At 41.4% G+C, this 22,977-nt stretch overlaps 1 protein-coding gene across 1 annotated transcript in view; it reads left to right on the forward strand.

The window, feature by feature from the left end:
- Nucleotides 1-22,977, forward strand: part of SLC4A11 (solute carrier family 4 member 11) — a 66,043-nt gene that overhangs the window by 26,967 nt on the left and 16,099 nt on the right. Inside the window, exons 6-13 of the mRNA XM_085314600.1 lie at nt 1,413-1,619; nt 6,574-6,658; nt 14,359-14,484; nt 15,170-15,283; nt 16,218-16,350; nt 16,656-16,729; nt 21,054-21,303; nt 22,100-22,206. Of these exons, the coding sequence (XP_085170726.1) occupies nt 1,413-1,619; nt 6,574-6,658; nt 14,359-14,484; nt 15,170-15,283; nt 16,218-16,350; nt 16,656-16,729; nt 21,054-21,303; nt 22,100-22,206 (1,096 nt within the window). The remainder of the gene's footprint in view (nt 1-1,412; nt 1,620-6,573; nt 6,659-14,358; nt 14,485-15,169; nt 15,284-16,217; nt 16,351-16,655; nt 16,730-21,053; nt 21,304-22,099; nt 22,207-22,977) is intronic.

Raw genomic sequence — 22,977 nt, forward strand, 5'->3', positions numbered from 1 at the left:
AGTTCCATAGTCATCAAATCCAAATGTTTTCTGGAAGTTAAAATTGAAGGTGTTTTGGTGAGCGTGTCTGAAGTATCATTGGCTGTGATAGRAGGAGGAGAAGGTGATGGAGAGGAGGCAGATCAGCACAAGTGATGAGAAACTAGTGTTTAAAGGATGACTGAGACWAGTGCAGTGCCACTCGTGTCCAAGCCTATGCTTCAAGCAGCACTGAATTTGGTTGTGTTCATGAACAAATGGTTCATCTGCTTTGTTGTGAATCGTGAAAACTTATTCAGATCAATAATGTACACTATTACTTTCCACAGTTATGCTAGGAGCTTGGAGGCTTTCCAAAGGAGGGTGATTATTTGGGTGTCTCTAGCGGTTCCTGTAAAGGCTGTTGAGTGTGGCAAAGAGGATGTTTAAAACATTTGCATCAGAAGTAGGTCTTTAATCTTAGCTTTGATTCTGTGCAGTTTAGAAACTGCCTTGGCAGGTATTTCTGCCCTGACCAAAGTGGTGCAAGGAACTGAGCAGGTCAGGATTTATAGAGCATGGACTTAGCTGTTTTATGTGAGGACAGAGAACTGTCTCCTCTACTGTTGCCTTTGTAGTGCTTGGAGTAATGGGAAAGTGGTATTTGTTGCTTAAGCTGCACCCTCAAATATCAGGCCTGTAGCTTGCAGAAATGTTAAAGCCTGTGAATGGGTACTTTTTTTGTGCTTTTAAGTCTCCTGCCTTTTCCAAACATTTGGTGAAGACATGCAGTGCTACTTGTATGCATGCTCAGCTGGTTACTTCCTCTGCTTTTTCCCTCTGACAGTAGCTACTTTAGCTGAGAGCTCTAAATCTCCACTTCTGCTGCCAGAATTGCCCCAGAGAAACCAACCAAATTGGGTTTTAATGCCCAGAAAACATAAAGCTGATGAAGCAGATGTACATAATAATCCCAGGCTTCTGGAAAATACATCCAGACACCTGCAGGAGCCTTGACTACTGTGTCTTTGCACCACAGTAGCAGTACAACATGAGACACTGTAGGATAGAAAGGACCCTTATTTATTTGGTCTTAGCCCTGAGGGGATAAAATGTATGCTCAGCATGATTGGGCTTTGGCTTGTGTCCTGGTAAGTCAACAGAGAAAGACTGATCCATGCTTCTGCTCGGGGCCTGTGTGTCAACACGCGCACCAAGCTCCTGCTGTGGTTGGTATGTTCAAGTCTGGAACAACTTCCACATGTGCTATTCTCCACTGGGAACCTCTGGGGTCCTGAAAGCTGGTTAGCAGGATGGCTTTTTCAGAGGGTGGTACTGGAAGGGGCAAGCCAGCGGCTTTCCCTTCTGGGAGTGAAAGAAATGTTTTGGGGAGAGGAGGGAAAAAAAAGCTTAACTCTTTTTATCTTTCTTTTCTTGCTGCATCCTCTCCTCAGAAAAGTACCAAAACAGCCACAGAAGTGGGCAGGACCTTTGCCACAATGTTTTCAGACATAACCTTTCGGCAGAAACTTCTAGAAACCAAAACTGAAGAGGAGTTCAAGGAAGCCTTAGTCCACCAACGCCACTTGCTCACAGTGGTGCATCAGAGACCCTCAGCAAAGAGCGACGGGCATAAGTCGCACAGCCCTAGGCCGCTCAAGGTAAGACTGGCCAACATCTCCTGCCTTTCTGCTGCGGTGTTGCCTAAATGCATAAATGCAAGGGTGTTTGGGTAAGGAGACAAAGCAGTTTTGCTGTCCATCAGACCCTCCTAACAAGCTCTACATACTGAGGTTTCTACAAATGGTTGCTGCATGTTCCTGTTGTCCAACACCTGCCATAAATCTAAGGAAGACACTTCAAAACTGCAAGCGTTGACAGAACAGAGATTAGGAGGGGGTTGAAATGGTTGCAAGACTTTGTTTCTGGATGCCTAGTTTAGGGTGGGATTAATGGATTGTTGTGCTTTGTCAATACAAGCTATTAAATCCTTACAGTCGGAAGAAGTGTCAGGAAGCTGCTGCTTGTCTTTCCTACAGTCAAAACACTTCTTGGCTGTCCCCACACAGTAATTTCGGTTGAAAGATGCTTCTCAGTACTTTGCCTGTTTTCTTGTTGTTTGATCTGTAGCTCTATAAAATATCCTGGCTTTCTACTCTGAAGTTTGAGGGAAATGCTGTAACTCAGCTTTCTTGAAATTCCTGTGTATTGGCCACTAGATTTCTTTTCTGTTCATGAATTCATTCTTTAACCAAGCAACATACCTGAAAAAAAATGATCTGTGCTATCTCTAGCCTACTACTCTTGTCCATGAATTACAAATAACTAATGCTTTAGGTTGCATATGGTGTGGCAGCTAATAACTTACCACTCTTCTTGTGGAGTGGAATTAAGAGTTTGATTTGCGCACCTGGAAATGAGTAAAGCCCGTCTTTTTCTCAGCAGAGTACCCTCCCTTATAGGTAGTGGCTTGAACTTTGCCAATCCCCATACCTGCTCACTCTTAAGTTTGCATGACAAGTCCTGAAATGTTCTTCAAAGGCAGTCATTCAGAGTGGTGATATTTGGACTTACTGCAGCAATGCTATGGAAGTGAAGCAGGTTTAACACTTTGATCTTAGTACCTCCAAGGAATTGCTAGTAGAGTAATAGCTCTGCCTCTTCAGGACAGCTTGGTCTTCTGCTTAAAAAAAAAAAAAAAAAAAAAAAAAAAAAAACTTTCCCCCCAGCCTATATAGGGGTTTCTGGTATCTGATTCTGTGAGTGGGAAAACTGTTTTCCATGCTGACCTGATAGGTATTGGCTGTAAGAAATGGTATTCCTTATGTCTAGCTCGGCAAGAAGTCTTGACCAGGCAGACCTTCAACTTCTCTGAAACAGTCCTGTAAATTGTGGTGCCCATTTTTTTAGTGCTTGTCCTTGGTAATGGCTGTTCTTAGTCTTACTCGGTCAGTCCTTGTTTTTATAGATGTTTTATCTTTCAGTCTCAGGAGATGCAGGCATGGTAGTAAATGTTTTCTGATGCCTCTTGGAAGAATATGCTCCTGCTGCCCCAAGTAGTTTTGCCAGTATAGATCTTAAGAGGGGGTATGGAGATATCTTTCCATGTTCTTGGCAAACAAAGCTTTGCCTGGAGAAGTGAGGTTAATATGGGGTCATTCTGCATTCATCAGCTCGTATGAGAACAGTCTCCAGCAGTCCTCCCTCTTTGCCTGATCTGTGAGATAGATTGCAAGAAAGGAAGCATCTAATGTGGTAAGTAACTTGCATGAGACCAGGGTGTAATTACAACCTGCAAACCACCTCCCAGGTGAAACAAATACCCTGGAGCTACTGTATTATACAAGCGAGCCCCCCTGAAAGGGAGCCATTGAGAGTAAAGTCTATTGGTAGTGTTCAGATCTACTTTCTGCTTCCTTTTTTCCACTTATCCTGCAGAGACAGGAGAGAAATAGGCCTCAGACACCATGCATGTGGTGAGGTGGTTCTGTAAGTGCTTATTTTCACCTCTACTAAAATGTTTAAGGGGATAGACAGTTGTATACTGTGCTGTGCATTCAAGCAAACTGTAAGTCTGCTTTGGCTTATCTTCGATGGCAATTTAGGCAAGACCTAAATAATGCTTGCAAACATAATTATATGTCAGCCTGAAGTCATCTTGCTGAGTCACTTGATTTTCTTAGTAGAGAAGGCCCCCTAACAGTTTTGATGCTTTCTAGCTGCAGTTTGTGGCCATGTTATACCTGCATGCATGACAGAGGTGTGGATTTGCTGGAGAGGATCCTATCAGCAAGAGGGTTGTGTGGCAATGTGCCATGTGAAAATCATATAACCCTCTACTATTTTAGATGAGGGCTGAGAAAAGGGGTTGGTGATGCTTGGTCAGATGTTTTGTTTGTGTAACTCAGTGCTTAGACTCTTGCTTTGACCCAACTAATAGATTTGAAGGACTTTGTAAAACGGAAAGCAGAGGTTTCATAAATTTTGAGCAAATTGGTTTCATTTTTTGTGCTCTTTTTTGCTGCTTTCTACCCCCTCTAGTAGGCAGAACACAGTACTAGAAGGACTTGCAGAAGAGGAGAATAGGAGCTTGGAGCAGGTTGTATTGTGTACATGATCTGTGGTTTCCTAAGTCTAATCAGACTTTGGCCTGATGGGGGGATGCAGCTCTGGGAAAGGGACATTCTAGAGCAAGCCACCCATTACCATCATATTGCCCTGAAAGGGCTACAGATAGGGCTGTGAGAAGTGCCACCACTAAAGAAAGGAAGACCAGCTAAGCTTTCCCCAGATTGAGGGGAAGGAAAAAACTAAGGGATGACAGTCAAGACATTTCCTCATCTACTCCCATGCAGCCTCTGTTGCTGGGAGAGTAAGAAGAAAGTGAGCATTTTGCTTGCCAAGATCATTGAAAATGTTGTGAGGCATGAGCTCAGGGAGCAGAAAGCGAAAGCCAGACTGGAGTATGTCTGGGATAGTGAAACAATGAGGACACAATCTGAAGGGCAGTAATGTTAGAAGTTGGTAAAGTTTACTGTCTGCTTTAATAAAGCAGAGAAGGAGGTAAGAGGAGGATTTCCTCATAAGAAGAAAGTTTTCCCTGGTGTTTCTCWCAAACTTGTCTATCTCTAGAAACTGGTGAGTGCTGCTTGACCTCACTCTTGCACACRTGTGAAATAGCTGTTTGAGGGAGCAGGTGTCTCAGACATAACCCATTGACTTGCCTTCTTTCACATTCCCTCAACATGCTTTGCAGGGCAAGATGATGAGTAGTGTGTATTTTCTTGTGCAGTTACTGCTGCCTGCAATGAGGGCAGTGTGCTTCTTTCTGCCCACCCAGTGTTCAGGCCAAGGCCAGCAGCAAGCATGCACCTGCAGTCATTTCTTTCCCTGATGGTGAGCTACACTGAGCATCATTCCCTACTGCATGCTGCTGGAGATGAGTAAACATATCGCTCATTAAAACTGTTGTGATTTGGTCTGACTCGTTCTCCTAGGAATGTATTTTTCTGGGAGGTGGTGGGGAGCAAAAAAAAATCACTGTTAAACCAATAGGTACGTTTGGGCAAAGGCAGATGCACTTTGAGTTCAGTTTTCCCAGATTCTTAAAATGGAGATATGCAGTGGTGTCTCCTTTCCTCTCAGTTGTTTAGGGTAGAGACTTGAAGTGCAAGTGTGTTGACAACATGCTAATGGAAACAGAATTGATTGAGACATGATAATGACTGAGAAAGGAATCTGTTTTCTGAGTGATCTTTTGCACCTGAAATWGATTGCTCTGGCGGGGGTATATTGCCTCTAATGGAGGGATGTTRTTTTCTGATGTTGGTTTGAGGTTTTGCTTTGTGATATGGCTCTGAACTTCCAGGCATTGTAAGGCAGGTGAGTCCCATGAGGAAAGATGAGGCTGTGTATAACCTGTTAAATGAACAGTAGCATTAAGTCCCTTATGAAGCAGTAGTTTGTCAGACTTCCCAGCACATAAGCCAGGCAAAGAGTTAGAAAGATGGGTCTGTGCTATGAGCTGATTTATCGGCATAGGTACTGGATCTGTGGGGTGGGTTTTTTCTTTCCTGTTACACTCTCCAGCACAGGTTGTGCATATTCTATGTCCAGGTCTGCAATAAATGTGAAATACTCCATGAGAGTTGTGTTGGGATGTTTAATGCTGTTAAAGTGCATTTGATTGAGTAGTATTTATTCTCAGAGTTGAAGATGGCCAAAAAAAAAAAAATGTTGGCAGTTACCTCATTTGCAAGCATTGCTGATGCTTTCAATGTGTTTTCCTTAATCTAGTGAGAATTTGGAGGCTGCAAGTCAGTAACAGCTCTTACATATTTCTAAAAAGCTTTGTATTGCCTGTGGCACACATCAGATCTTGTAAACAAATAGCTGCACCTTGCAGGTCCCCAAACAAGAAAATGAAAGGGAATGTGTCAAGTTTTTGGAACCCCTTCAGAGCAATCTTGCTCTGTGTGGTGTTTTTGTTTTGTTTATGGACAGAAGTTAAGACTTGGTTACCTGAAGTCATTCTAGCATATTCCCTTCTAGTGGAGCTTGAGGTGTAGACAGTTTCCTTACTATTTTGTTTTGAGGTCTTTCCCCTTTGTGGAGATCTTGAGGAAGAGAGCACTTCATAGAGATTCCCTTCCTGAATTTTTGCATGAATTTGGGAAAGTTTGCATGGTGGGATCTGAAGAAGGTGMTCTTGACAGGAGGGATGGCAAGGCAGCTCTAACCCAATGGGTAAYGCTTAGATATCCACAGCATCAACACAGTACCTGGAATCGAATCCTGTCATTGGCCAAGGGTGATTTTGGAGAGTCGCTTCCATGTTCTATAKAGACTCCCTCACCTGTGAAACAGGAATATGAATGAGGAGGGGGAGCAGGGAGGGAAGRGAGAAAAATATGGTAGTTTGAGGACTTTTTTCAGTGCTTCTGAGGATATAATTGCTATTGAAGTATGAAGAATATTTTATTATCATTAGAAAATCTGATTTGAATGCCCTATTCAAAATGACCAGTTTTGCTCCTATCAGTATTGAATAAGGAGATTAATCTCTAACAATACATGAGCCTTTAAACTGACACAGTACTTCCTTCCTTTCTTTAGTTGCATGAGTTTCTCAATGTTGGCAAGGGGATTTCTGATGACATTGCACGAAGATTTCCAGTGTACGCTTTGGACTTCACTGACGGTATGTTGGCTAATGTTTATGGAAGCATTGGCCTGATTTTGATTTTTTTGTGATACAATGTCCTGTTTACAGTGTGCATTGAATGTGCTTTGATATGTGTAATAGCACTTTTATTTCTCATTTAAAAATGTTGATAARAGTCTATAAATAGGCAAAATGGCATATTATAGTTGAGAAGCTTGCAGTGTTCCCTTAAGATGTTAGCTGTGTGTAGATGTTTTTAATTTTCATTAAGCAAAGAGGTGTTCAAATGGATTGATTATTGCCATGTGCAGACACAGATCCAACTCATTGCAATCTAATTAGTCAGCAGTTGCCCAATAAGCCCTTCCTGCTATATTTGCAAGCCAGTGCTAATAGCAATTGGGGTGATGCTGTGGGAGTTGAGAATGCTCATACAAAGCCTGAGCTGCAGTCACTTCAGTTTGGTTCTTTTTAAAAACAAAGTATAACTTTGCCTGCTGTAGTGAGAGCACAGATGCAGCAATGCAGTGTTTATATGGAGCTGGTTTCAGGCTTTACGTAGCTCCCCTTATGGTCATGTCAATTTTAAGTCACTTTCTCCCTTTCCACTTAAWTTTTGAAAGTAAAAGTTTAAAGGTGATAAAGAATCTTCAGGGCAAACCACAGTTACAAAGCCTCAGTCTGACATCAAAGCACATTCAGTATCTTACAGCTTATTTGGGAGTTTAATATATTCATTGTTAGTATATTAAGGTGTCTGGAATCAAAACCAAAAAGTCTGCATAAAATAGTAATGTATGGAATAGGCAGGGAGAATCCTGGGGCTCTGTCAAGCATGTTCTGGCTCATAAATTCTCCATAGCTCAAGATGTGATCATCCACACACTTTTCCCTGTGCCTCAGAGTGGGTTATCGCCCTCAGAGTTGCCATGAGAAAACGAGATGCATGTCCAAACCCTGTTTAGAGACAAGTGTCAGTGCAAAGCAGTCTTCCTCAGCAGCTTAAGCTCATGCTAAGCTGAGAGTCAACATGGTTGGAATTCAGATGTGTCCTCATCTCATCTATTTTGGCATGAACTGCTATGCCAGTGAAGGAGCGCAGAAGTCTGCTGCTGCATGGGAGGAGATGCTTTGTCTGTCTAGGGGAGGTGGTGAGCTCTGTGTCTCGGGGTGGTCACTTCACATGCAAAGCCAACTTTGTTGGCTAGGAGGTGGCAACTTCACCCAATATGACGTGTTTTGCAGTCAGTGGTCCACAGTGTTTTGTAAGTCTTGAACATCTACTCCAGGGAGAATAAAGCAGGCTGAGTTGCTCGCTGAGTGTGGTGATTGAGTACTGGATGCTTTCTCTAGGTGCTTTGTAACTGCTGGAATGAAGCTGTTTCAAAGATACTTGAGGTGGAAGGAGGGCATGTTCCGTTTGATGCTGAGCCCTTAAAGCTAAATTCTCTATGGCCTGARGGCATGTCCTTTGGAGGAAAGGGGACAAGAAGTTATTTTCAGGATAGCAATGAGGAGCCTGAAAAAATATTTCAGGGCTTGTGCATGGTTAACCTTGGATCTGGCATGGAACTTGAGCCCCTAATTGACGCGTCTCTGGAATAGGTTAAGGATGCTTCATCTCCATGGCTATTGCTTTGTTGGGCTGTTGGTGTCAAACTATTTATTTTAAAGGGATAGTTAAGCAGTTCAGAAGGGAAGTGCTGCGAGAGTCATCTTCAGGGAGTAGCACACTATGGCAATTCACCTGCATTATCGTCTTGGCCTGCCTGTGGCTGTCAACATTGAGTACAGCAGTAACGGGTTTGCAGGCATGAATGTGTCATGCCACGGTCCTGTTAGTTGGGAATATATGTTGCAAGTCTGCAGACATCCTAAGTAACCTGTGCATGCCTAACTCAGCCCTAAGATAATCATCTGTGACCAAGCTAGCAAGCTTTCCCCAGAGGACTCCTAGGAACCTGTTTATACAGCAGGTGAGGCTTAGCTTAAAGTGTGTGGATTGATTAACTTGTAATTGCTTCTAGTCTTCCTCTAACTTGCATCTGCACTGAAGTGATGAAATACTGTTATACTGAGAATTTAACGTGACAAATATTCTGGAGGATTGTTTTGGAATAAAATGTCAAAGTATATTAAAAGGTGTTTGGGCATCACTACAATTTCTGGAGAACTAGAGACAAACTCAAAGTACTGCAGCTCAGTGAGAAGCGCTTGACTTATAGCGGTTGTGTCCTTTCATGAAGAATAGGAGAGGAGGATTTAAAAAAAAAAGTTAGTATGTACTGCTTCACAGAAATCAAAGTAAGATGAATTCTTTATGGATCTGTATGGAATGAAAACCACATGGAGTGTTAAGCATCTGCTGTAAACCACCAAAAATGAAGGTAATCAGGAATGTGAAATTCCTGGACCATCTCAAAGCAGCAATGTACCAGAACACTGGAAACTTGAGCTATCCAAATATCTGCTCTCCAGACAACCACATGCATCAACAAAGATTTGAGTTACAAGGATGCTTTTTAAAAAATGTTTGGAGTCTCTAAATTTTCAAACTGAGAAGCATCCTGGGGTTTTGGTTTAGACAAACTGATTAAAAGCAGGGCGATAAAATAGCAAAGCTTTTAAAGTGCCAACAAGTGTTYTGTCAGTTGGACTCTTGTGTGGCTGGTCTTATGTAAAGCCAAGTTGATGATTAAACTGTCCTTAGCCTTCATAACTTGGGAAGGAAAAAGGAGTCATCTAACTTGTGTTTTGGATTGTTTTTGTTGTTGTTGCTTTTCCCTTCAAGTTAGAAACTTGTCAAGCTTAGGTCTGCTTTAGATTGTAGAAATTGTTTTACTTTGTTTTTCACTTCCACAACTGAATGGGCAGGGATCAAGGAAGAGCTTTCTAAGCTCTTGCTGCAAGACTTGTGTCTTGTAATAGGTATAGCAGGAGCATCTGAAGATTAAAAATTGAATCGTACTCAACCTAAGAACTTGTAACTTTCTTTTAAAGTTGGGATTAAGACCATTTGTGCAGTCTCCTATTAATGGCTACAAACCTTGTTTATGAGATTCTGCTTTCTTGAAAAGCTTTTTCTCAGCACTTCATCCTGAGCCTGTCAATAGCCAGAGGACGCTTCTGTATTTATGTTAATACTCTTTCAAACCAGAATGATTGCTAGGAGCTTCCTGAAACTTTGAGATTTTGAGACTGATTTGAATGAGGATGCAGAATCTGCCTGAGCTCTGCTACAAGTTTCCTGCAACTCTTTGCAATTTTCCTGCTACAACACAGAGGAATACACCATAAATGTTTATGTATGTAGTGTCTGGAATAGGCGGGAAATTTTGAGGTGTCTGGCAGGTTTTATGGTGAGCCTCAACACTAGATCCTTTCTAGGTTTGGATGTTTCACTTCTCTCTCTCTGTCTGAAAGGAGAGTTGAGACTTACTGYAAGTCCTCTTCCCCCACTGTTGTCCTCAGCACATCTTGATGTACGAGTAGCTCAACTGGAAATGCAAATTTCTCTGTCCTTGGTCCTGCAGAGGGTCTGTAACCAGCTCCTGCAAATAGTGCACACACATCTACTAGCAAAGTCAGCCTGCCTTGGTGGTGCTGGTGGTTTGCAGAGGGGAGGTCTCTGAAGTGCCCTGTAATGTGGGCATGGCTAGAGAGAAAGGCTTAGAGGTATGGGGTTGAATGTGATTTGCAAGGCAAGCTTTGTTTTACTGGCCACTTGAGTAGCATGGGACTTAAAGCTGCAGAAATGTTGMTTGTGGCTCTGCTGCAGTGTATCCTGAACCTTTCCTGACCTGTTTGCTCTGGCTGCCTTATTTAGCAGGACTGCAGTTTTGTGAGCAGAGAAGAAATTAGAGATGCCCTTTCTCCCTTCTGCTGGGCCTCTCTTGCCCTACATTAGATGATGGAGGGAGCTCTTCTATCACTCTGCAGTCCATCCTTCCTGAATGTCACCTTGGTGTAAAGGTTCAAAGCCAACTGAGGACTAATTTGTTGGGTGTTTTGGGGCATGRCAGATGACATCACAGATCTATTCTAAGCCCCTTTTTTTTTGCGGGGAAATGCATTGGAGATGCATAAAAGCATCTTTTTCTTTTTAATGTGTATATGCTTCCAAGAGAATAGCAGTTCATGGGAAATGGACTGAAAGAAATGAGGAAAGAAGCTGAAGCTCTGAGCCCTTGATTTTTGTTTCTTCAAACTTCAGGTCTGGGCGTATACATGGTTTCTCTGCTCAAAAATCAGTAAGAGGGGATTTCCTTTTCTGGCTGAATTTTTAAGTCTCATCTGTTGTACTTGGGGATTTACTCTTCACAGTACTTTGGAAGATTAGTCTTCTGTTCATATTAAGAAAATTGGACAGAGTCCAGCAGCTACTAGCACGTAAAAGCCTAGCTTGAAAGCTTTATCAGAAGTTTGAAACTCTTGGCTTTTTTTGAGTTAAAACCTATGAACATCTGTCCTTACTGTGRCCATTGAAAGGCATGGGTTTTTCAAAAAAAAAAAAAGTGTTTTAATAGATGTGGCCTTGATAGTGTGGTGTGTATCACTATAATTAAACTTGTTTTGTGTTAGCTATTTCAGAGAATTGGGAAAGAACATTAATAGTTTGACATTTCACAGAACATCTGTCTCAATTTTGATTCAGTAAATGTGCAATTAGTAAGTTTAAGGAACTCTTGTCCCAGCTGCTGAGTCTCTTGGTCATTAACTTATTGATGTAGAATATCAATGAAAATAAGGCCAGTAATGCTCTAGTGTTCTCAGACTAAAATCTTCCTTTAAAAACTAAGACTTTTCAAAAATCAAGTAAAATAGAAGTGTCATACTAAACATTATTACTTCCCATTTCAATGTGTAGATGTACCTTAATTTCAAGGGATGTTTATCTGTAATAGCTACTCAAATTTCACAGCTGGACTGAGTTGACTTTGTGCTACAAATTTACATTGTGCAGTTAGTGACACATTTTTCAAAGGCTTTATGAGCCTGCTGCAAATGAAATACTGTCATAATGCAGCCCACCTTCTTTTAAATTAAGTAGTGTCAATCTCTGGATTGCAAATAGACCTTGAAAGTATTTATCCAGATGTTTGCTTTAAGAAGGCAAAATATATTGTGATTGCTAGAATTTAGTGGTAGTGTCAGATGAGTTTATAGGACTCCGTTAAAGTCRTGAGCAAATTCTATAATTAAGGAGTGATTGCTTGTGTTTGTGAAAGGGTATGTTCAATTTGCTATAGCTATTGTCTGCTTTACAAAGTGAGTTTCAGTGCCTGCCGGAAAGGACTCTGTTCCTCAGATCTTATCCAGCAAATTATGGAATGAAAGAATAACTGCTTGAACTGGAAGACTTAAGCTCAGCCATATTGCATAAGGATCTCTGCAATCAGCGATGACTCTGCTGTAATGCTTGCTTTGAGGATTGAAACTGAAACTTTAAGGCTTTTCCTGTCCTCCCACTGTCTCTTAATATGGCTTATCTACCTGCATGTCTCTTAGGAAGCACCTCATCTCTTACAAACCACTTGGCAAATGAGAGTTGACCTTTTTAACGTTTCTTATTCTAGTTGCTTGTTGCGTTCTGTTTTTTCAAGAACGCTTTCAAAGATTTCAAGCGTTGCTGCCTCTGACCTTCCTAAGAAAGAGTCCTTTGTCCAAAAAGCAGAGCTTTGTGGAGTACTCGGACAAGGATGTGACAATCTCTGCTCTTAAAACTACTGCTTTGTCTGCTGTTGGCTCTGCCAAGTCTTTCATCTTCTCTAAAGGTCTCTGGGCACTTGGGAGTGTGAGGGAGGAGCCCACAGCTGTTGGACTTGAGCTCTCAAGAGAACTTTTCATCTGCAAGAAGTAAATTTCAGACTGTGTGGTTGCCAAGAGTGGTTAGGAATGTGGTCTGTGGTTTCTGAATCTTCACAATAAACTGAAAGGAATCTGTCTTACAGCAACTGGTCCCATGACTCCTGGAAGGTCAGGCTCACATTTCTATGCTTGATGTCTCCTGTGATGTTTCAACCTCCTTTTTTTTTCTCAAGGATGCTGAGCATGAGAAATCCTATCCATGCCTGTTCCTCTCATGACTGCAAATAAGAGCCATTGCAGTCCTCCTCATCTGGCCAGCTGATCACTGAAAACCATCTGATTTGGGGGATTGTCCTCCTAGATGTCCTTATCTCTGCACTGCAGATGATGCAGAAAACAGATGTTAGATAAGATCCCAAAGTCATGAATTGGTTTTTCACACCAGCGATACAGTCACTGTTGTGATAATACTCARATTTTTTTTCATGTTGTATCAAGARTCTTGGATGCGATGCTGTTCCTTCTCTGATTCARTTCACTGAAGCTTAGCTCGCTAGGCAATGGACTGATGCCAGCAAAGGCTTGATGGGGGCATTTGAGAGTAGGGTCGGATGTTGCATGGAAGTTGACTGTTGGGTTGACTTCCAGAAAAAGGAACTGAGCAACACCACATCTGCCCAAGAGCCCCCATGGAGAGGGCACCATCAAGCATGGCAGCACAGGTAGAGCAAAGGCTGTTACAAGGGTTTTTGAAAAGGAGGTTTGTCTGCTCTATATTCCACGGAGGCTGTTCAGTGAAACTACTCGTTCATCTTGGGCAGTATCATCTTGCATCTTTTTTGCAATGTGATATGAGCTCACTGAGGATGGATATCAGCCTGAAAACAGGAAAGAGAAGGGAAACTACTTCAGAGGCCCTTAAATTGATGTTATGATACTTTAATTCCCTTTCCGGGTACTTTTTGTTTTGGCCTTTTTTGATGGAGGTGAAAGAGGGTGAGTGGATGGAAAAGAAAAGCCATTTTTTCAAAAGGACATTTTTAAAGCAAAACTAATGTATGCATTCCTGACCTCCTGTGCTATTTGTTGTTGTAAGTCTGCTAGCACTAATTGGCTCAGCATAGCACGTTATTGATTCAAGCCTATAACCTCAGATTTCTGCCCAGGGGAAGAATGAAATACTTCATGTTTTCCTGCCCAGAGCATCATGAGTTGAAAAGACAAGCAAGCATCACAAAGCTAGTTAGGGGCATAGCACAAAATACCTATGAAGATGGTATTAGAAAGGTGAATGGGGGGGGAATGTTTATAAATCCTAAACTTAGGGCCTCTGCTTTGATCATCTTCCAAATTTTGGGGGTTGGCAAAKCCTAACAAAAGATTTCCAGTATTTCCTGTCTTGATGATGCCAGAAACATCTGTTGAAACAGTCTGGTGGCATGTTTATGCTTTCAGTTCTGGTTTCAGATGAACAAAAGTGGTTRTGCAAAAGCAAATGTTCAAAATTACCTGTATGTTAAAGACTTTCCCTTCCCCTCCCCCTATATCCCTCAGATAAAAATTATTCTACCTYTAGGTTTTTAGCAGTTCTTACTTTATCTCCAGTTCACTTTCTTTTCCTGAATCACTTCTCTCCTTGCCAAGAATATCTGTCAATGTTTCCTRGAGGGAGATATGTGGCAAGATGCTTTGTGTATTAATAATTTTCCCTGCCTAGAGAACTTCCTAGCTGCTGCATCAATGCTGTTCATGTATATGCTGCTTATAGACCATGTATCCAAGCATTCTTTTACATGAAAGCATAGACTGAATTTACATTTCTGCCTTTTAGCATTGAAAGAACTAATGGCAGATGTGGCAGCTGAGTAGTGTTTTAATGCTAGAGAGGTGTGCAGTACTAACACTGCTTTTGTTTTGGTTTATGCTAGGTGTTATCGGAAACAACAAGGCTATAGGAAAATATATCACAACCATGATTTTTCTGTATTTTGCCTGCCTCCTTCCATCTATTGCATTTGGGTCACTTAATGATGAAAACACCAGAGGAGCTATTGGTAAGTTTATGCATTTTGTGCATCTGTTTTAGGATCTCATGTATTCAGTTTGGTTAGATCTCTGGTCACATAAAACTTTGATAGTTTAGTTTTTTTTTTTTTTTTTTTTTGAAGTAAATATCACCAAAGGCCTTTCTCACTAGTATATTGTTGACTTTTTTAGATGAGTTGGAAAACTAGACATACTTTTCATAGTATTATCAGACTGAAAGATAGAGGTATACTATTTTTTAATAATTCTGCATTTTATAGCTGTGCAGGCATTGCCTGCAATTTTTTCCTGGTGGCTGCTCTGCCTTTGATCTGAATTTGATTGCCAATATCCAAGCAGTTGATATGGTGCATGATGYCTTGTGCTGTCCCGGCTGTGGCACTGAAGCCATTTAAGCTGTTATTACAGTTCATAGGSCTCTTAGTTGAAATTTTGTCCTGAAGGTCTCCATGAAGCTGGCTTAAGGCTTTGTAGTTTTAAAAAGTTACTTTTAAAGTTTAACATCTGCAGATCTTGACTGCATCCTAAACTATTGGCGCAAGTTTGCTGGGAAAGGATCATTACTTATTCTTGGAATGTCTCACCTTTGTTGCTATAAGTCATTAGCGGGTGGCTGTCATGCCCCATGAGTACAATGTTTCTTGGTCAGTGATATTGCTTAAAAACTGTGCTTACCATCCTTTCCAATTGTAGATGTGCAGAAGACAATAGTTGGCCAGTGTATTGGAGGGCTGCTTTATGCGCTGTTTTCAGGGCAGCCTTTAGTTGTACTCCTAACTACAGCTCCTTTAGCACTCTACATTAATGGTAAGTTTACTAAGTATGTATGTTGGGGGTTGGTGTGATTGTAATTAGTGGGATGAGACTTTGTACAAGAACTATACAATCCTGTGACAGCTTTAGTTGCTTTTGTTTAAAAAAATCTGGGCTGCTTCTGGTGCTGAGGGAGAAGGGAGGAATCTGATGCAGACTTAAAGAACATTGGTATCTAATGGAATCGTCTTGTACAGAAAAACAATTCCATGAGAGTAAGCATTTCTTCTGCTTCAGGGAGGAAACTTTTCATCTGGTTTTCTCGTGTGTYTGTATTTAGTCACCTTGAGGATAAGAGTCTTGAAACAAGGATTCTTTACTGAGTGGTAGATGTGATAGGTGGATTTCCAGCTGTGGTTGCAAGCTGAATTTTGAGCCAGAGCTATGAAGGAAAACTTCAATTAGTATCTCCAGAAAAAGTCAGATGATCTCTGGCTAGTTTGGGAGCTTTGAGACACGAGCTCTTACCCAGCAATACAATGACTGTGTAGTGCAAAAGTAAATAAGAAAACCCTTGATCAACAGCACAGTGAAATACCAGTAGGGTCCAGTATGGTAACTTTCAGGAGCTGATTTGATGGCCTTACTCTCTAGAAGAGACACTTTGAACAGCGTGAGAGAATGTTTTCCAAGTGCTGGTCACTCTGTCTCTAGAGGTTGTAGAAAAATTTGTTTGGATTGGTCTAGTGTCTTTTCCGTGCACATAGGCATGAGGAGAATGTGTGGGATCTGACCAGCATTACTCCTTTGCAAGCATTATTTAGTGCTCAGGATGATTCCTGACTCTAATTTGCTTATATCCATTGAATAGGATGATGCAGCAGGGCTCAGTCTTGAAATGGCTCTTTTTACCATTCTGAGATTCGTATCTATTTGATGGCAATGACAAAAACTTAATCTGACATGAATGTTTCATTCTTTTTTGCAGTCATCCGAGGAATTTGTGATGACTACCACTTGGATTTTAGTGCTTTCTATGCCTGGATTGGACTGTGGAACAGCTTTTTCCTTGTGGTGTACTCCCTCTTTAATTTCAGTCTTCTGATGAAGCTCTTTAAAAGGTAGCTATTTTCAAGAAGTCATGTTTTGATCAGATTATTCAGAAAATGGAAAAATTATACATTCCAACAAGCTCCTTAATTATAAACTTGCTACAAAAATGTATTTTACGAGCTGAGGCTAATATTTCAGCTTATTGTTCTAGCTTGAAAGAAGCTTTAAAAGATTCACCGGGTTTTTTCCCAAGTTGGAGTCTGGCTAGAATTGTGTATTTTCATGTCAATGCATGAATATGCTGATTTCCTTAGAATGGAGTTGAATGCAGATTCTGCTAATAGCTATATTAATTCATGGGATTTTTCCACAGGTCAACAGAAGAAATAATTGCACTCTTTATATCCATTACCTTTGTGTTTGATGCCATCAAAGGCATTGCTAAAGGTAAGTCTTGCAATAGTGTTCTTCTGTTCAGATCTCTGCTTAACTTAGTTGTTAAAGGGAAATGTGAGGCTGAAAATACTWGTGATGCCTGCTTGTTTCATATTCATTCAGTCTTCAGAAAAAGGTCGAAGTGCATGAGACTGAAGAAGCCTTGTGCCAGCAGTTTACTTGGATATGTATAAGTCCTATGAGCTCTAATTTTTGTTAGTTAAGGTCTTAACTTACCAAATGGACAACYCGTATTAATGGTGCTATGAAAGTCTTTCCCTGATACTAATCTGTCCTGCTGAGCCACCTAGGTTCTTGACCAAAAATGCAGTCTGATTTAATGTGGTGCCTGCATGTCAGACCTCTTCTCATCAGATTATTAAATCTGTGGCCATATGCAAAGGGGAGCTGAGGATGGGTTGAGACTACCCAATTTTTTTAAGCTCAGAGGCTTCTCCTGTAAGGCAGTGTAAGAATGGTGAGGCCTGCCAGCATGGCCCTAAAGCAATTCTGCCATTTCCAACTCTTGGTCCGAGTTTGTGGCTCAACTTCTAGATCTACACCTTTGAGAATAATTGAGGTTTAATGCACTAATTTGTGGCAGCTTCCTGATCARCGATTGCAGGAGGTATTTTTGAGGATAAAAACCACTAGCAGAAATGTCATGCAGATGGCAGTCTTTCTGCTCGTCCTGACAAGGAATGGGTCAAGTCTACATTCCTTGTTTTATGACTAGTTGTCCGGAAGCCACTGTCTGGGCTATCGCCTGGAATCCTTCGTGACGCACCTAACCATGCTGAGCAAAATCTTCATTTTCCTGATCATTGGAATTGGCTCTTGTCAGTGCTTTGTAAAGACACCACCTTTAAAGAGGTTTAATACTGCAAAGCAGTTAAGTGAAATGTTTCCTGACTTTATTGAGCATCCTTAATTGGCTTCTTGGGTATATGCTTTGATTGTGTAATCAGTTTTTTCCCTGCAGAACACCTGTGTTTTTCAAATACCTTTCCCAGATAGAGAAGGATAAACTGTTCTGCAATATTTTGCCTTCTCAGTGCTCAATATGTAGCTCTGTTTACTTGGTATGTGCTATTAGTACCCTGTTCTGGATGCACTGAACCATTTCCCTGGGGCACTAAGGTGTTGCTCACCAAAACATTCAAGGGCTCTAAAAGTTACAAAAGGTCACAGYGCTTTTGTGAGGCGGAGAGATGCCTTCCTGTAGTATGGCCTGGGGATGCGAGTTAGAGGTACAAAGCATCTGTTGATCTTGGCTGCCAGACTTTCAGGAGTGTTTAAGTAATATTTTGAGTGTTGTAGTTGGGATGGAAGAGCCTAGAAGTAGTTAGTGTAATTCTCCCTTGTACTTGGATAGAGATGAGTTTATAGGGAACAGTGGTAATAGTTGTTTGCCAGTTCTTGTTGACTTGAGCTGCATCTGTGACTGTTCAACATAACAATTGAGAGGCCAGGTCAAATTGGGCTTCAGACACAGTAGGGTGAAGATGCTGGCAGGCTCAGGGTTTATCCCAAATAATTTGYCCAGTGTCATGTGAGTTCCATGGTAGAGATGGGGACAGAACTTTGTTCTTTGAACCATTTTTGCCAAGGGACTTGCCCTTAACATTTRGGAACAGTTTTTCCTCTGATAATATCCTGCCTCGCTTGCTGRCTGTGCACCTTCTGACTTCCACAGGAGCACTGATCGCTTGGGTACACTGCCTGAGCAGGCATTGGTGGGCAGCAAGTGTGGTAGAGCTTCAGCAGCAAAATGCTGGAGGAGCCCAGAATGACAGAAGTAGGACTTCGAAACCCTTTCGGTGCTCACATTCAAGCAGAGAAGTCCAGTGACACTGTCAGAGCAGACAGGGCTGAAGGACTGGGAGCCAAGCAACCTAGCCATGCAATCCAGCCTTTCATGACTGGTTTCTCCATGGCCCCAAGCAGTGCTCCCAACTTTTCTCCTGGTCTCATTTTGTAGCAGGAGGTAATACTTGCTGCTGCTATCTCTTCTTCCCACTCAAAACTTGGTTTGAGCAGTTATAGGAGGAGAAAGTTTACCTTCTCCATGTGGTCAGATGGCATCCTGWTAGCTAGCCAGCTGACAGTGAGGTTCAGGCCTCCTTAGCAGTGCTAGGGACATGCTGCTCTCAGCTGAGTTTTCCTCAGATTGTTCACRGCATTGATCTGCAAGGTACCTGTACACGTGCAGGAAAGAAGGGGGGAGCGATGCGATACCATAAAAGAATTTRGACGTGTTCATTCTCACTGTCCCAGTGACACTGCTTTCGGCTTGCAGCCCAGCCACCTAAGCTGTGTTTGTTTGATCTTGACATCTGCACTCTCCAGGAAACAGCTATGAACTGGCTGAAGCAAACAACACAAGCTAATATTGTTGGAGGGAACTTGAACGCACGCTCTGCTTGAGGATAGCTGTGTCTCGGGGAGAKTACCACCTGCTTTGCAGTGCTCTTTGAATTTGGGCAATAAGATTCACTTAGCTTAGTTATTAAGAAAATAATTTGCAGGAATTTAATATTTTTATAGAAACTCCTTGGTGTGGGACAAAGGTCCTTCCTAGCCATCTTGTCATGTTCTCGTTGCAGTAACTAAAATGGTAACTAAGTTGGAAAGGTTTCCCCAGACCTGGACTGAGTGGAACAACCTACCTAGTTTAAGCGGTGTGAGCTGAGTTGTAGACTGAAATGTAATGTAGGTAGCTGAGGTCAGGCCTAAATGCAATGCACCGAAGAGGTGCTCGATCCTAAATCCCTTGGCTGCACTGCTTAAAGTGGGGGGTTTAGAACCCCCAAAAGAATCAAAACTGTACTTAGATTTGGTTTCAAGTGAATAAAAAGGCATGAAAACATATCCTGTATAGCTGGACAGCAGTGTGCTGTCGGTTTATCATATGCTCAGTAATTATGCATGTCTTTGGATTTAGTAATACTTAAGAGCAGCTGAGACTGAACAGGTTTTCAGTCCTGGCCAGCTGTTAATCCTCAGGAAATACCCCCACTACTGTTGTTTTTTGTTATGACAAAAGTGTCCTTTAATGTTCAGAGCAGGAAATTGCCAATCCTCAAACAACCTGTTTTATGCTGGTGTGCTGCTCGCAGCAGTGCCTGTGCCTCAGCTTACCTTTCTGCAAACGAGGCGTGGGTGTACTGCTTGGTTGGACACAGCTGTGAGGATGAAGGGAGGAAATAACAGCATGACCTTGCCTGTGTCACGCGATATAGAATACACATGGTGCTAACGGAGTTGATAATGGGATAGTTCCTCACTGGAGGAAGCTTTCTCATGATTAAAAATGCAATTATCTCCTTGTTTCTAGCTGCCTCAGAGCAGATGGAAAAGGTAGAGCTTTAACCATGAATGTTCCTCAATGATGTTTGAATTTATATACAGAGGTATTGAATGTGAAATAACAGGTCTCTTCTCTTGTGACCTTAATGCCCCATCGACTCTATCCCTTTGTCGAATGTCTAGACTCCTTTAAAAAATGGATGGTACGCAGGGGCCACGAGAAGGGCTTTTACTCTTAAGCCGTGGGGCTAAACATAGGATATTTTACATCAGGAGTAGTAACCCAAACTCTGGTTCTGCCACATCAAAGATGGCTGCAAGCATCAGTTGTGCTTTGCAAGAATGTTTAGACTTTGTTCTGCCTGTTTTCCCTGTAGTTGCTGATGAAAAAGGTGAGGGGATTGGGGTTTTAGAAGCTGGATGGAGGTGTGGGGGTGTTAACCAGGAGCACTGCAGTCTAAGTTTCAGATTCCTGAACTATTGTCTAAAGAGGACAATCTTGGCAAAAGTTAACCTTTTACAGGTTAATTACGCTATGTAACTATTTGCAGTAAAAACTTAAATGTTCTGCCAGGTTTTGCATGTCATAAACACTAAGTTGTCTTTATATAWATAGTCCACTTAAGGTCTGGGGCAGCTTACCTGTTATTTTCAGAAATCCTGATGTGACTTATTTAGCAGGCTACAGAAAGAATGAGTTTTACTTGAATTTGTATTTCAGAGCAGTAATTCCAGTGCTGGACTAAGTCATATAAATAGTGAGCACTGTAAGCCTGTGCAGTTCAAAACTAGTGCTTAAAATCAGTGCAATTTTTACCTGTTGAAGTAACTGAAAAATAAATTTGTAAAGCACTGACTTTAAGAAAAACAGCTCTCCTGAGTATTCACTGGTTTGAGGGGCAGAGCTATAAACATGGTAAAGCTGAACATTAATACTGCATGATCAAGCAAGAACGAACCACATTATTTTAGTTGTTTTGATTGTCACAAACCTATCCTAATGCTTGCCTGTTGGTTGTTTGTACAGTTTTTAAGAAATATTACTACCATGGGCGCACAGGAGAGAGTTACTTGGAAAAAGCACGAATTGATGCTATTCCAAGCCTCGGCATCAATACCACCTTCTTGATGAATTCATCAGTGAGCAGATCCATGTCCCTAGAGAATCAAACAGGCACTCATGATGTGCATTATGGACGTGAAACTGCCGTCCTTAGTCTCATGTTGATGTTGGGTACCCTTTGGCTTGGTCATACGCTCTATCAGTTTAAGAAAAGGTGAGTTGCTTTAGTCTTAGAGTTCAGAATACTGATTATTTCATATGACTCATGAAAAATTGCACTGGGGTCCAAAATTAGGGTTTGAACCACTAGCGGTCAGGTGGAATTCTTCCATTAGCTGAAATGGAAGCCAAAGCCAGAGATGAACTTGACTGGGCACCTGATGGTATGGTGCATATTGTTAATAGCAGAACAAAATGTCCAGTCACTGGAAGATGCCCCTCTGTATTGGATACGGTGTCACAATTCTTTTCTGAGAAAGCTTTGAGTGAACCACACTTTTCACACAAACTCTTGTAACTTTCTTGAATTAGGCATTGATTCATTTTGGGGGGATGGGAGGGGACAAGGGCAAAATCAACACTAATGTTGGAAGGTTTACTAGGAAGAAAACTCCCAAGAGTACAGTCAAACTATACRCCCAACTCTAATGTGGGTCTTACTCCTGTTGTCTTTAAAACTCTTCACTTGAAATGCTTGAAAAAGCAGTTGAGCAAAAGTGGAAATTAGGCACAAATACACTGGTGCTGGAGGACTCTTTTTTTTTTTTTCTAGCCTGCATCTTAGTTTCTTGGGTTTTTTTTTTTTGAGTTTTGCTTATTTTCATCAACCTTCAAAGACTAGCTTCCCAAGAACTCGAGGCTGAATTAAAGGCTAATTCTTCGCTCCCAGCATCTCTCTAGAATGGCAACATTGGACTGAATACTCATTTGTTAGTGTTAACACTATCTAGTTTGAGCAGTTGTGCCATCAGTGTGATGTTGATGAGGATTTCTTTGTTTTCAAATTGCAGCCCATATTTGCACGCAAGAGTCCGTGAAATTCTGTCTGACTGTGCCTTACCGATTTCAGTTTTGACTTTCTCTGTTGTGGGCTCCTATATCTTCAAGGAAATAGAAAGTAAGTTATCTTGTTGTTTTCTGAAATTCTGGGGGAAGGTTCTTAAGTCATATGAAAAAGAGAACTTCTTGGCAGTGTTTTTTAATTTAAAATCTTGGCTCTTCTGTGTAATTTTTAAAATGCTGTGTTCCTTTTTTTGTATTTTTTTTAAAAAAAGACCCTGGTTTCCTTGCTTATTAGATTTAAATCATTCAAAACCCTAATCAAATGGGACTAAAGTGTGTGTGTGATTTTCCTCTAGAAAAATTGTTCGAGCCTGTCTTGAATGTTATCTAAAATATGTTTCTTAAAATGAAGGGGATCAACAGTTTCTGGCAAAGAACAAAGGGCAGGGTAATTAGGCAGGAAGCTTTGCCAGTTGTACAGACGTAGGGTTGATGATCCCAGTCTGTCCTCTTTGTCCTSAGTTTACGTTTTCCTAATTTAGGCGAAATGGTTCAGAGCATCTGGGCAGTTCTAAGTTGCACGAGGAAATCTAAAAATGATACACTATTCATTGGCCAAATAGATCAACTTTTCCATATCAGGAAGTGATAATGGGGACAGGAATTGCATTGTCCTGTGATGACGTGAGTGGGTGATGTGAGGAAACGTATGGAAACAAAAGAAATTACTTTTTTCTGATGGTCATTCCATCCAGTTGGATTGCAAAATGATGCTTGGCCATGTGCAATTTGTCCCTAGTGATGGATTTCTTCCAGTGGCGGAAAGGGGCGCATTTATACTGAAGTGCCTTGCACAGCTTTTGGATATGGGCAAGCTTTGAAAATC

Source organism: Rhea americana, unplaced genomic scaffold (assembly GCF_003343005.1).
Source record: "Rhea americana isolate MKP2758 unplaced genomic scaffold, rheAme1 scaffold_41, whole genome shotgun sequence".
NCBI lineage: Eukaryota > Metazoa > Chordata > Aves > Rheiformes > Rheidae > Rhea > Rhea americana.